The sequence below is a fragment of the Cetorhinus maximus genome, chromosome 6 (genome assembly GCF_964194155.1).
Source record: "Cetorhinus maximus chromosome 6, sCetMax3.hap1.1, whole genome shotgun sequence".
Lineage (NCBI taxonomy): Eukaryota > Metazoa > Chordata > Chondrichthyes > Lamniformes > Cetorhinidae > Cetorhinus > Cetorhinus maximus.
In genome coordinates, this window is record NC_135884.1 from 90,908,438 (window position 1) to 90,923,924 (window position 15,487).

Sequence of the window (15,487 nt, forward strand, 5' to 3'; positions counted from 1 at the left end):
CCACCATCTGCCATGGTGGGTTTCAAACCCAGGTCGCCAGAGCATTACCATAGGTCTCTTGATTACCAGTCTAGTGGCAATGCCACTACACCATTGCCTCTGTCAGAGAATGGCTGCACATGCGCAGTTGGGGCATGTTCGTGTCTTCAAGCCGGCAGATGGCCCTGCACACAAATGCAATTTGATCTTTTATGTTTTCTTTTAAGATTTAAAGCCAGCTCTGTGCTCACGCAGACGAAGAAAACAAAAGAAAGTGAAACAGCATGAAGGGAGGTCAGGTGACCCAGAAGAGAATGCCATTCTGCAGAAGGTTCCAGAAGAAGCTGGACACGAGTGGGAGCTGCAGGGAGCAGGTCCCAAAGAAAAGAAGAAAGTTCCAAAAACCAAGGAGTGGGACAGAAAGAGGTCCCAGGAAGACATTGAAGCCAAGGAACAAGGAAAGGGGTTGGAAACAGGTCCTGTTCAGTGGAATTGAAAGTGAGCAGAAGAAAAGGCTCCAAGTTAAAATGACAGAGCTGCAGGGAGCAGACTTAGAATAAAGTGAGCTTGCAAGAAGCCAGAAGGTCTGAGGAGACAGCTGATGGTTGGTGACTCCTTACTGTGGGCTTTTGGAGCAGTGGTGTTCTGCTTGGCATGGCTGAGCATCTGAGAGAGTGCATGGAAGGTGAAACTTGAATGCATGTCGTGATCCAGGGGAGAGGAACATTGGAAGGAGAAATCAAAACCCTAAAGGTGGATCCTTGTTGAAGACTTCTGAGAGAAAGCGTTATTTGGGAGAAAATCCCAGGGAGAGTTGAGATTTGAAACCCTCGTGAGAAAGATAGAATTTCCGTGAGACCAATTGGCTCACGGCGTAATGAGTTGGGGGTGGGAGACGTTGATAAGAAATCCATGGCAGCTGCTTTGGGTGGCATCTGTCACTTAATCTTGGAGTGTGGTGTGTCCGACCATAGGTCGCATATTGGTTTACATAGGCTATATACTGACTCTGAACAAAAGAGTATAAGATAGATTTTGTAACTTGTGTTATCCTTATAAATCTGTATATATCTGTGAGGTATAGTTGTGGGTGAAGGAGTAGTGTAATGTAGTTCTTTTTCCTTGTTTAGTAAATGTTTTATTCTTTTGCTAAAAGTTAATTTGCAGATCTCTGTGACTCTGTTCAGCAGCCACCCTCCACGTTTCTAAACAAAACATAAAAGTTAGGATCTATTGAGCCAGGTTCATCCTGGGATCAAACTTGTCCAGTAATAACATCAGCTGGGATCATAACAAAGGATATAATTGCATCAGAAGCAGTTCAGAGAACGTTCACTCAACTCAGTCCTGGGATGAGAGGCTTATCTTATGAAGAAAAGTAGAACTGTTTGGGCCCACACTCATTGGAGTTTAGAAGAATGAGAAGTGATTGTATTGAAACATAAGAGATCCTGAAGAGACTTAATAGGGCGGATACTGGAAGGGTGTTTCCTGTTGTGAGGGAGACTAGAACTAGTGGGCAAAGTTTAAGAAAACGAGGTGTCCCTTTTAAGATAGAAATGAGGAGAATTTTTTTTACCTCAGAGGTTTGTTAGTATGTGGCATTCTCTTCCCCAGAAGGCAGTGTAGGTTGGGTTAGATAGATTTTTGATAGACAAGTTGAGTCAAGGGTTATGGGGGGCAGACAGGAAGGTAGAGTTGAGATCACAACCACATCAGCCATGATCTTATCAAATGGCGGGGAGAGGCTCGAAGGGCCGAAAAGCCCATTCCTGCTCCTAAGTCCTGTGTTCCTATATTTTGGCCTTTACCATTACAGCCGAGGGTGCATTACTGCACTCCCAGCTTAAAATAAGTGTGTGCTTCCTACCTGCCATTTGGAGATTTAAGAGATTCTGCTATTGATGGTCTTATCTGTTAATCCGTGTGAAAGAGTAACGTTGGGTGCAATACCCATGATCCTCTGCACTTCAGAAACTGCCCCATCTGGTTTCACCAGTTGAGTGTGCCCCTGTTTTTGGGCCATCTTGCATCCTGGGTGTGTATTGGCCCCGCTGTTTGTGAGTCTGCCCAGAGTGAAACAGGAGAAAAAAATGCTCCTATGGTTTTTCTCTGGGCTTGCCTACAGGTGTTTCAGGGAGATTAATCTTTAACTCTAGGAGAAGCTAAGACAGTCCAGGAGGATTGACAATTCCACACACAGATGATGAGCTTAAAAGCCTCCTTCCATGCTATAAATTTCTATGAATCCTTTGTTGCAAGTTAATGGACAATAAACTCTATCTTCCTTCAGGCTGGGTTGCTTAAAGTATTGGAAAAATAAGAGTCAGTACAATAATTTAATGCACCCACTTGTTCTGAGAATATACTGAGGGATATAAGAGCTTAGGACTTAGGGGGCAGGAGTGGATCACATGGCCCATTGAGCCTGCTCTGCCATTCAAGATAATCATAGCTGATCAATGAATTTGACTAACTTAGTTAATTGGATAGCACTATTGCGATCTTGTTGGGTTCAGTGGTGTCAGACGATCCCACAGTGACTTTTTAAAAGTGCTACAGACACGATGGGCTGAACGGTGTTCTCCTGTGCTGTATCATTCTATAATTCTATCTAACTCCTGTGGGATACAGGGTAATTGCATCCCCTGTACTGACAGTATACTGAGGGATAGAGGAACATTACTTGCTTCTCCTTCACCCCAATGGAATGAGGTGTAATTAAAGTAGATGAGGATGTAATGCAATGTCCTAGGCCTACATTGTCTTCACCTGCTTCATCAATGATCTTCCAACATAAGGTCAGAAGTGGGGATGTTCACTGATGTTTTCACAATGTTCAGTTCTATTCATAACTCCTCAGATAATGAAATAGCCCATGTCCATATGCAGCTTGACCTAGACAACATTTTGGCTTGAGCTGAGAAGTGGCAAGTAACATTTGTGCCACATGAGTGCTAGGCAATGACCATCTCCAACAAGAGAGCATCTAACTATCACCCCTTGACGGACAACAGAATTACTCTTACCGAATCCACCACCATCAACATGCTGGGGGTTACCATTGACCAGAAACTGAACTGGACCAGCCATCTAAATATTATGGCTACAAGTGCAGCTCAGAGGCTGGGAATTTTATGGCGAGTAACTCATCTCCTGACCCCCCAAAGCCTGTCCACCATCTACAAGGCATCAATGTGGAGTGGGATGGAATACGCTCTATTTGTCTGGATGAACGCCACTCCAACAACACTCAAGAAGCTTGATATGATTTAGGATAAAGTACTCTCCTTTATTGGCAGTCCATCCAGCATCTTAAATGTTCACTCCTTCCACTACCAGTGCACTGTGGCTGCAGTCTATACAATTTCCAAGGTAATAACAGCAACTCACGAAGGCTCTTTTGACAGCACCTTTCAAACCCATGACCTCTACCACCTGGAAGAACAAGGGCGGCAGAAACATGGGATCAGCATGACCTGAAAATTCCCCTCCAAATCACACACCATCCTGAATAGGAAATATATCGCTGTTCCTTTGCCGTCGCTAAGTTAAAATGCTGAAACTTCCTATACCACATGGATGGCGGTGGTTCAAGAAGGTGACTCACTACCCCTTCTCAAGGGCATTTAGGGATGGGTGATAAAAGTGAGCCCTGTCAGTGACGTCCACATCAACAAATTAAATAAGAATTAGCCTCTCTCCTGTACTGACCAGCTGCAAACAACCCAGCTGGCAAACCTGCTGGTAATGAGAAGTAGGATCCAACACTGAGAAAGGATTGAATAACTGAGATGTCAAGTAAGGATGTAATAATCTGCCTAATCTCACACTCATACCTGAGTAAGGAATTGGTTGCCATCTGTGGAAATGTCTCCCCTGGGAATCAGCGCTTTCAACACAGGGATCAGGAAGAAAATTGGAAAAAGAAATCTGCCCAGGAGAAATTTAAGGTCTACTCCCCTTCCCTTTTCACATTATCACCATCACTGGGTAGATCTCAACCAAGAAGCCACAGTTTCTGATTGCTACCTCTCAAATTTACAATGGAAGTAATGAACTGTTCAAAATCCTAGAGCAGCCTTGGGGCATTGATGAATAAATTGACGACACATGACCTGGGAGTGGCTGAAGTTTAGTTTTTATTGAATTTTGTATCTTAAAATTTCAGTGCTTATCATTGGACAAAACTGATGATTAAGACTTTAAACTGGAACTCACTTTGTTCATATCTTATATTCTCCAGTAAATTACTTTGTACTTTCAATACAGTGTAGCTTATTTTATGATGTCTAATATAAATTTTTGCTTTGCAACTGTATTGTAAGATGATACGGAATATTAATAATCACCAAAAAGTTAATTTCATTAATTGCAGATTTCACTTCATTGCAATATATTTGCTGAATGATTTCTACTCTGAGGTTGCCACTTCTCAGATTGAGAGAGTCACACTGTCTGCTAGACGCCTCTCAGACTTGAAGGGGTCACAATATCTGATAGATGTCTCTCAGACTGAAGAAGTCACACTGTCTGATAGATGCCTCTCAGACTGAGGAAGTCGCACTGTCTGCTAGACGCCTCTCAGACTGAGGGAGTCGCACTGTCTGATTGACACCTCTCAGACTGAAGGACAACAACTCTCAGCCACAGGGAGCTGTACTCCAGGAAAACAAATTCTCAGACTGCAGGAGAAAACTGTATTGTTAAGCAAATACCTCTTAAACTGAGGGAGTCATTCTGTCAGATAGACATCTCTCAGACTAAGGGTAGTCATACATAGATTCCTCTCAGAGTAGGGTAGTCACGTCAGACAGGTACTGCAGACAGGTGCTGGCAAAACAGGTGCCTCTTACACAGAGGGAGGGAAATGTAAAATTACACAAAAACCTCTGAGTGAAGGAGTGCAGAATGTGAAAGACACATGTTACATTTCAGTAGCCAGGTGCATTAATGTATCCTAGATACACATACTTGTCTGGATTGGGTTAGTTACACCTGAATTTTGATTACTTTTTCAGTAAACCTCAGCTAAACATTTACAGAAATTGACATGTCATTAGAAGCAGCCTAAGTAACTGAGTTTGTGCATATTTGGAGACTAGGCTTTATTGCTGAAGGTCGGCCCTCCACTGGTCCATTTGACTCTTGTGTATGCCCTGCATGATCCACAGATTGAGTGAGTAACTGCCCTACAATAAACAGCTCATCTCAAATGAATCTGTGTTTTGTGTTCGCAGTGATAAGAGTTGGAATAATTATAGGCAGGACGCGCTATCTATACACTGACATCTTTCCAAAGTCTTCATTTTCCATTTGTTTCAGAGACTGGAACCAGCTTCCCTCCTGAAACAAAGGAGAAGATGACATGGATTAGGGAAAATAACAGTACGCTGTTTCTGGTGTTCATCTCTTCCGACATTTCATATCCCTGCCTCCAAGCTGCTCCTTAATCATTCTCTGCTCTTACTAACCCAATATTTATAGCTCCATTTATGAGTATGTTATTAATTATTCAATATGGTTAGAAAGATATCAATGTGAGGAAAGTGTATAGTTATTCAAATTTGCCTTCAAATTCAGAATAACTGTTCCCAGGTAAAGAGTAATACAAGCTGGGTACAGAGTAAACATCCTCTACTGTGTCCCCTCCAGTATTTCCCAGTGCTGGATGCAATATGAATTGCTTTCTATAATCGCCCATCAACTCAGTTCAGATTCAAGATCCTTTGTCATTACCTGGTCCCTCAAAACCACAACCCTAATGCCAGTGTGAATTTTTCCAATTCCCATAATAGTCATCCACCTGGTTTCTTTGAACTGCTAAAATGTGACAAAACTATAGTATGTTTCGTGTTGTGGAAATATGAGACATATCCACAAGGAACCAGGATGAGACTGGCCCAAACTCATTTCATGTTAAAACTTTGAAGCCTTCAAGTTGAAGTCAGTAGAGAAAGAAGAAATTTACAACTTCAGCGCAATTGAACCCAGATCCCAAAGATAAAAAGATAGCCAACCCTCACTGAACCAGTTAAAGGCTGTCAAAGTCACAGAACTTTAGTTACATTATGAAATTAACATAGAACTAGGTACAGTTGCAGAAAACTAAAGTCTTCAATGCTCCTACAATCTTTTGAGACCACTATATATCAGCTTGTCTAATTTTCTAGATATCAATAATCTCCAGAGATTATGTCTGCATGTCATACACAGTAAAATTACCATTTTGAACTAACCATTAAGAACTAGTGTCTGAGATTCTGACACTTCTTAGCTTGTGGAACCCTCATACAAGCTTCTAGATAGAAACACAGTAGTTCAGCGTTGTATTATTCAAATGTCCCATCTCTGAATTTCTTGTTGGTATTCTGCATATCCAGTTGAAAATAAACCACATTGTGAGGACTGAACCAATAGCAATCTTATCTCGCCAGCATGGAAAATTATCAGGGGGATTAGCACACCATCTAGTGGCAATGCTGAAATACATTTCCATTAAACTGCTCCTACAGCAGTAGGTTAATTTCCAAAACAGCTTTCCTACATAATTCAATTACTGTAGCTACTACAGGACTGTGTTCAGGTATCTGATTTGCAGGTCCTTTAGCTTCACTGAGTGTAATTTTCAGTTGTCCTATTTGAATAAAACCAAACCAAAGATTTTTTAACCGTAGAGGATTATGTGGCATCAAGGATTGAAATATTATCCTTTCATCTCCAGGAGCTGGTTTAAATCCAGTTCAACCTAATGGAAGAAAAGATGCCACTCCCTCTTTGTTGTGTGTCCAATCTGGAGTGAGCTTAATCAGCTTCTATCAGAGGTGGGCTTGCAGCATGGACCCAAATTTGCTATTGCATTGACACTCACATTCAGCATAACAAGAATAGCTATTGTAGGAGAAACAATGAAAATATCATACTCATACAGTATTAGGTGGCCTCTCTGGTGGAGAGTATTTTACTCTATTACTGATTTTGGAGCCTTGGCCACTAACGTTGATTTATAGGGAAGTGTTAATAATAAAAATAATTATGGCAAAAAATGTTATGAATATTTAGAATACAGTATTTTAAAACTCAAGATTTACAAGTCCATGAGATACTTACATAAATAAAATATTTACACATTATTGTAACATTGCATAATAAAGAATGTAACACTTATTTCACACGCACAGCTGAAATAATAATGGTTGCAGTTACATTCACCCTTTTGTGTTGGATCCTGTTCTATTGCATGGCAATGGAAACATGCACCATGATAGGTTACTACAAACTTCTCTCTTTTAACATAGTAACATTGAATGGATAGATCAGTTTGTTGTTAGTAAATCCTGAGTTGTTAACTCTATCACAGGATGATTGCCTAGTTCTAATAAAGGACTGAAGTTGTTCTTGTGAATGTAGGTGAGGCAGCTCTCCGCCACCTTCTGAAGGGCAATTAGGGTTGAGCAATAAATGCTGGCCTTATCAGCATCCAATTAATAATTTTTTAAAAACTTGGTATTATTTAGTATTTCCTTTGACTTTTCTGTTGGAGAGGATGGTGAAGAACCTATTCAGTGATCTGTTCCCTAACCCTGGCAGTGTCCTACCTCTCAAAGACCCTACAGTTTAATGACTCCCTCCATGCTTCATATCCCTATTACTGTCCTGCAGCACAACCACCCACTTTGTGCCTTGGCAGAATTCCACAGCTTAGTGGTTTTCTGTCCCCTTGATAAAGCTCTACTGCCCAGAGACCTGTTCCATGTTTTTGTGCTAAATTATTTCCAAAATCATTTGGCCATTCATAAATTTACAAAAAGGATTCAGGAAATATTGTACTCACTTTCTTCCGTGGGGCATGCAGTTGTAGTCGTGTCATCCTAGAAAATACAGGGATGAGACATATACACTTTAGAGAAATGTTACAGCATGAGCTCCAAGTCATCTATTCACTGATGGAATTGGTTCCCACTGGGATCAATTTTAACACCCAATGAGTCTAAGGTGGCCAAGGAGCAGGTCAAGATCAAAATGCACTTGCTGGTCTAAGTTTGAGGGCCAGGCTATTTTACCTCCTGGACCTCATCTCAATATTGCTGCTTAGCTGGCTGTTTGAAATGGGTGAAAGTGACAGCAGACCATCAGATGGGAGAGGTGGTTTGGGGTCACGGGAGAGGTGGTTTGGGGTCACTGGAGAGGTGTTTCGGAAGGTTATTGCAGGAAGGAAAGCAATGAGGATTTTGGGGTATAGAAGACTGCAACTTAATTGGTGTGGTTCAGAAGAGCATTCCTGCTCCTCCAGCCCAGAATGGAAAGTTTTTAACCTTGAATGTATGTTTAAGGTGGTGGAATGGTGATCAACCACACTGCTTTTGCCTGAATGGTATCGAACTCCCAGAGTGGTGTTGCAGCTGCAACCATCCAGGCATTGAGTATTCCATCAGGCTATGGATTTGTGCCTTAATGATGGAGCAGAGATCTTGGTGAATCAGGAGGTTCATCATTTGCCGCAGAATATCCAGCCTCTAACTTCAGTCATCACAACATTTACGTGGCAGGCCCAGTTGAGATTCTGGTTATGTTGACCCTCCCTACCCGCCCCGCAGGATGATGATAGTGGGTGATTCAGCAATGGTAATGCCATTGAATGTCATGGTGAGTTGATAAGGTGCTCATTATTAGAGATGGTCATTCGCTGGCAATTGTGTGGTGCAAATGTTGCTTACTAACCATCAACTCAAGCCAGTCTTTTTGTATGTGGGCATGAAATAATTCAATATCTGAGGAATTATTAATGGAATTGAACACTGTAATCATCAGCAAACATCCCCACTGCTGACCTTATGATGGAGGGAAGATCATTGATGAAGCAGCTGAAAATGTTTGGGCCTAGGACATTACCCTGAGGAACTCCTGCAGCGATGTCCTGGGGCTGAGATGACTGGTCTCCTACAATTGCAACCATCTTGCTGTGTGCTAGGTATTACTCCAGCCAGTTAGGAGCTTTTCCTCGGTCCCTATTGATTTTAGTTTTACTAGGGTTACTTGTGTGCCTCAGTTGAATGTTGCCGTGACATCTTGGGCAGTTACTCTCACCTCACTTCTCAAATTCAGCTATTGTGTCTATCTTTGAAACAAGGCTGTAATGAGGTCTGCAGCTGTGTTTACCAAATCATTCCTCCCAGACAAAATGCTGTCCATCTCTTTTGTTCTGGTCTCAATGCTGATTTCCGAAGATTGAAGTAAATTTTTCTGAGTCAGCGTCCTGACACACCTCTTATTCATGTTTTAATTCAGAACGTACCTCCATTATTAATTCAGATTTGTTGACTGGTCGTGGCACAACTTTCCCAAGACCTTGTACTAGCCAACTGAAGACACTGAAGAGCAGAATAATAAAATAAGTTAGATAATTGGCATTGATTTGATCTTGAAAAACATAGTTATAAATTGACTCTGATCTTGTTCCAACAGATCTCCCAATGTTCTCCAGTGAGTCAGCAGAGTATTTAATTGTGAATTCTTTAGCCAGTAATGTTTCAGATTTTACATTTTTCCCCCATTTCTATGTCATTCAAAGGACCCATTACTATAGACCACCAGATTTCTATTAATTTGTCCAAGTGCTAATCCTTCATCAACGAGCTTGGATAGTGAAGCTCCAAATTTCTTGTGAATGCCACTGAACCTCCTTACATCCAGTGTCTGATAGACCATCCTAGAAGCAGCATTAAGTCAGATACACCAGGTTTCTGCCGATTCTGGAAGCCCCCAGTGGAAACCCTACCTCACAAAACCAATGACACTGATGTGGTAGAGCTGGGGACTGCACTGGGATTTAAAACTTCCTTGACCCAGAGGTATCTGGGATAACACAGGAGGTTGGTACACCAAGAAAGCTGAGGCATCTGGGCACCTCCCAACCCCCCAACCCACAATCAGTAGCCAGGCACAGGATTTCCTGGCAACATGGGGCAGACAGGCACTAGAAATAGACCCATGGTGGCGTGTTAATTAGGTTTCTCCCACAGGGTCACCTGCAGGTTGAAGCCAGGTGGCAATACTGGCATCCTGGTCTGCACAGTTTCTGGACCAGAGTGTCAGCAGCTGTGGGGCATTACAGCCAACGCTATACCTGATCCTGTGCTTACTGGAAACTTATTTATATTCTTCTCTTTGTCTAAGTACCACCCTGAAGGAAGTCCTGAAGACTTCCACCTGCCCAAACACTACTCTTGTACTTTCCTTCACCCTCACCTCCCCAGCCCCACTGTTTAGTTTTCAAGTGGCACTTTCAGTCCACCTCGTCATCACTGTTATTGTTCCCATCTGGAGTAACATTTCAAACTGCAGTAGGATGTCTTGATTTCACAATAGCTCCTAACACAGCATGAAGCAACAGCATTAAAAATCAGTGAAGTAAGAACAAGGGGTGGGGGCTCTCTAGAAGTGCAGAGGAGGAAACTTGTGAAATAGTGCTGATTTTTGATATTGTATGGTACCAAAGTGTGATAGGATCTCCTGCTCTCCTGAGATTTCCCAGCATAATGTGCATCAATATCCAAATTCAATGTAACATCAGGACAATGGAAACTTGGAGAGGAGCCGAGGAGTGAGCCAAAGGACTTTTAACCACAAATATGGGAATGCGGATATTGCTCCTAAAATATTGACTAACTGTGTCAGAAATGGAAGGCTGCCATGAATGATTTGGTATAGCCCACAGCGATTAGTCTCCACTACAATCCTGGCTCAAAGAACCACTGGCTGAGAAGACTCAACTCTGCCAGGTAGAAAAGTGAAGAATGAAAACCACCTAGCTTCTCCTTGAGAGTTAACATTGTTTGCTTAATGGCCAACATCTGCAGCTGGCAAACTTATCAGCACTATCAGCCACATGCACTAATGAGCTATAAAATAAGCAAATAGCAAGTGATTAGTTCTGCACATTGAGCAATGTTACCTTTTATCCTCTTGACTGCTGAAAACCAAAGGAAAAAGAATAACTCTGTGGATATTTGCTAATATTGTCAAACAAGCACAATATATCACAATGGCTTATAACAAGCATTCGTAACAGGCAGGGGCGGGGCCAGGGGTGGGCATGTGGGGTGGTGGAGGATGGTGAAGAGGTGTGGAGGCACCTCTTTTTGTCTATAGATTTAATTCAGTTGTACTGGTTTAGAATTAGTGTTAATCCTGCCCACTAAGTCAAGTGCAATGCAGCACTCAGTTCATTGGTTTAGGATAATTTGAATAACTATTCATAACTCCAGTTGCAAACTTAAGAAGGGTTTCTTCAGCAGTACCCAAGCCCATGACCTCTCCTACCTAGAAGGGCAATGGTAACAGGTGCATGGAAACATCGCCACCTCTAAGCTACAAACCATCCTGACTTGGAAATGCATCATTGTTTCTTGTTCAAATTCCTGGAACTCCATACACTGTGGCTCACCACCACCTTTTTGAGGGCAATTAGGGATGGGAACTAAATGTTGGCCTTGCCAGTGACACCCACATGCAGTAATGAATAAAAAAAAGATTAGAATAATTATTCATCCAGTTGCGAAATTAGACTGGTTTAGGGAAGACACAAATGGTGGGAGAGGTAAATTATGCATAGGCTAAATTTGAATGACTGTGATAATGGGGCGGAATCATTATGAGGAAACTAAAGTTCTGTAATCGCTTGGACAACCTTTACAAGGTATCTCAATTCCTCGGCAGCCTTTGCAAAGGATGTAGAGAAGTGACAGGCAATAATGAAGGCAAAATGAAACCTAGTGATAGACAAATGATAGAGTAGTCAAACAACCTGTTTGGTGATCAATGAAATCTCGATGGTGCTGCATCAGTGCTTGAGAGGTTAGGGAGGTTAGCACCGTTTCCATTGTTTGGTCCTGCAGCATGTCTGCAATGGGCTGCTAAATACGTTTACCTTTAAAGCTTCTGGACCTACCACCTGAAGGTCCACCCTTCTTGACAGATGTCCTGGGTGTGCAGTGGACTTAATGTCCAATGAGCCAATGGGTCAGCAAAGGGGCAATGCACTATCACACTTAACTAAGCCCTTTCCCTCTCCCCTCCCACCCCTCACCCCAGCTTTGCACAGTAATGTCCAGCACCTACCCGAGGTCCAACTAGAAAATAGAGAGGTGGAAATCTAGAAATCAGTTCTGCTACATTTTGTATTCGTGAACCCCATTTACTCCCAAAAATAGGCATGATAAAATTGGCAGAAGTTGTGCCCGTAAGAGGGTATTAAAACAGAAAATGCTGGAAAAACTCAGAAGGTCTGGCAGCATCTGTGGAGAGAGAAACAGAGTTAACGTTTTGAGTCCATTGGACTCTTCTTCAGAGCTCTGAAGAAGTCCTATAGACTCAAAATGCTAACTGTGTTTCTCTCTCCACAGATGCTGCCAGACCTGCTGAGCCTTCCAGCATTTTCTGTTTTTATTTCAGATTTCCAGCATCCGCAGTATTTTGCTTTTGTCTGTAAGAGGGTGATATGAGTCAAAAACCCAGTCACCACACCTGAAAGGGAAGATCTCTGATCAATGAGCAGGTGAAAGTTCCTCTATTGGTCACTGAGTGAGAACTAGCTCTCTAAGCTAGTGACAAGGGCAGGGCTCTATAAACCTCCATAAACCTGTTTCCTTCCCAACATTCATACCTGCTCTTGACGAATGGCTCAGACACTGGCTGCTTCTCTTTCTTCACTACAGGATTTGGAGCAGAATCAGCTGGAATAACTGGGGAAATTAGCACACAAAATATCATTATACAGATACTGGAGACCAGTCCAGTATCTTACTACAATATGGCTCTGAAATCTATACCAATCTTCTCATAGCCCTGCAATCTGTATAATATGATGAGCAACCCTTTAATTTAGTATTACAAAGTATTTACAGCTTACAAACAGGCCATTCATCCTAACAGTCCATGCTTATATTTATGCTCCACATGCACCTCCTCTCACCCTCTTCATCTAGCCCATCAACATTTACCCAGGCACAGTCCTATGGTCTAACCTGGAATGGAGATATGGTTGAAGACATGGGGATATTATGAATAGGATGGAATCAGAAATTATTACAACAGTTACAGATATTACCTAAGGTTGTAGAACTTGGGATTGCATCTGACTTCTGGTGGGTTTAACAATGATTCACACACTTTAAAATATAGGTATTTGCCAATCCATGTAATACCTTCTTGGTCTAGTGGCTCAGTAGGTAGTGCCCCTGCCGCTGAGCCAGAAGCTCCAGGTTCAAGTCCCACTCCTGGACCTGTTGGCCATGAAAGGAGCATCATGACGTGGTCAAATAGGTTGATAATCAACCTGCTAATCCCTCCAACATCGCCATGGCAGGCGGTAAGAGCGGAAGAGATTCCTGGTCAGCCTTTCTTGATGCAGAGTGGTGCCCCTTAAGCTATAAGCACTTGTTTCTCTTTAAGAGAGGAAGATGCCAATGGTCCCTCATGGACTATGGCTAATTCCAGATGGACAGTAATACCTTCTATAATAGTGACACCTTTGGGCACTTCGTCTTTAACCTCAGTCACAGTCTGTTCTGGCTCCTTTTTTTCCACTGGGACCTTGAAAAGACACATGACAGAAATTGAACAGGACTTCAAAGAACTGAATGGGAATCACATGGCTGGGTCAAATGGTAAGAATGAGAATGAGTTCTCTGGTTCCCTGTCAACGCAGAAAAAATGAGCATATATGAAGCCTATTATTATCCCATATCACGTAGTAAATTAATAGCCAATTCCACTGCAATTCAAAACACTTGGGTAAATTTTGAGAGCTGAGTTATTGGCATTCAGCATCAAATGCATTACCCGCACCAACCACAAACTCACTGAAAAAGTTCAAAAAGTATGAACTCAATAACATAAGCAATAGCTCATGTCAGGGTATATTTGGTTGATGTCCAAGTTACTCTAAGGGTTGCAAAATCTGAGTGCAGGCTCAAGATCTGTAGATGACATCACCAACATTGAAAAATGTCAGAAAGTAGAACAGAAGATCACAATTTGGTTGTCAGGTGGCACCAAGTTTGAATTCTAAAAGCTGTAGATTTTAAGAGGAAAGGAGCACTGTGGGAGGTGTGAAGATTCATAGGTTTAAGGTCTTTGAAGGGAATGAATTGGGTGATAAGCACTGATTTGAGCACAATGATCTGCACAGTGAAGCAACACATCCAATAAACCTTGTGCTTGTTGCCAGGTAATAAAAAATATTGGCCAGAATTTTCATGTCGGTGTGCGGGAGCGGGCCCGGCACACTGACATGTAAAATGACGCGCGGTGACGTCAGGTGTGTGTACCAACATCACCGCATGTCATTCAGATCTTTCGTTTGGTGGGCATGCGCTGGAGGTGGCTGCACACCCGCCAAACTGTCAAAGGCCTGTTAAGGCCATTAGGAAACTAATTCAGATAATTAACAGGGCTGCCCATCCAACCTTAAGGTTGGCAGGCAGGCAAAGAGCCCAAGCGGTCTTTGCGTTTTTCAGGAAACCTCATCCATGGGTGGGATGAGGTTTCCTGAATGTTTAATAAAATCTATAAATATTTTTTGAACAATTCATAAACATGTCCCAGCTGATGAGGGGACATGTCTAAATAATTTTTATCTTTCCTTATTTAAAGATTTTAATATGAACTTAACCTCCCTGAGGCAGCTCAGTGCCTCAGGGATATTTCTGAGCTCTTTCGCGCGCATGCACGCAAGAGCGCATGCCCTGGCTCTCCATCCTCCCCCCGCCCGCACAGGTAGCGCTGAGCGTACGTAAAATGATGGCACGGAGCCAATCACGGGCGGCGATCGGCTACGCGCCTGTCTGCGCCTGCTCCCAACCAGCCCGCCCGACATGGGGAAAATTCTCCCCATTATTACCGAGATCCCATTACCTACTGCAACTCATCCCATAGGTCAACATTGTTTAATCAATTGCATGTGGCTTTATAACTATGCACATTCCATAGGAAAATGGAGTGAAGGCTAACACAGAAATGGAAACCAGTGAAATCCATTCACATACTATACCAAAGGTCCTCATTCACATCTGAGCAAGAGGTTTCAGTTCACAGAGCAAATAAGGAGCACACTGCAACTACAGGGACTGAATGGTATAAAACACAGAACACTGTTATTTCACATGAGGAGTCAAATTTAGCCCTTAATGATGAGGTAAAATTCACTGAGGATACTTAGGACTGACTTTTCATAAAGTCAGAAAGGCTCTGCGCCTTAGCCATAATGGTGCCAGAGCCCAGAATCTGGAAGTCCCGTCCCACCATTTTCCTTGGGGGGGTGGGTAGTGAGGAACGCGGGCAGGACGTTTTTCACACATCAGCAGTTCACGGAGGCAGCAGCACGTTCAAAAGTGCAGTTTCCTACAAACGGAAGCAATTTTCATTATTGGGATTTCCAGAACATGACTCATGGGCTTTAGACGTTTGAGGTAAAGGTCTAAACATACGGGGGCTCTTTGGAGAGTTA

General features: G+C 42.5%; 1 protein-coding gene across 1 annotated transcript in view; it reads right to left on the reverse strand.

Moving 5' to 3' along the window:
- LOC144681901 (uncharacterized) overlaps positions 1-15,487 on the reverse strand; it is a 304,508-nt gene that overhangs the window by 117,371 nt on the left and 171,650 nt on the right. Inside the window, exons 17-21 of the mRNA XM_078544030.1 lie at positions 13,491-13,572; positions 12,644-12,722; positions 10,934-10,951; positions 9,275-9,350; positions 7,814-7,850 (exon numbers count right to left, since the gene is read on the reverse strand). Coding sequence (XP_078400156.1) covers positions 7,814-7,850; positions 9,275-9,350; positions 10,934-10,951; positions 12,644-12,722; positions 13,491-13,572 — 292 coding nt within the window. The remainder of the gene's footprint in view (positions 1-7,813; positions 7,851-9,274; positions 9,351-10,933; positions 10,952-12,643; positions 12,723-13,490; positions 13,573-15,487) is intronic.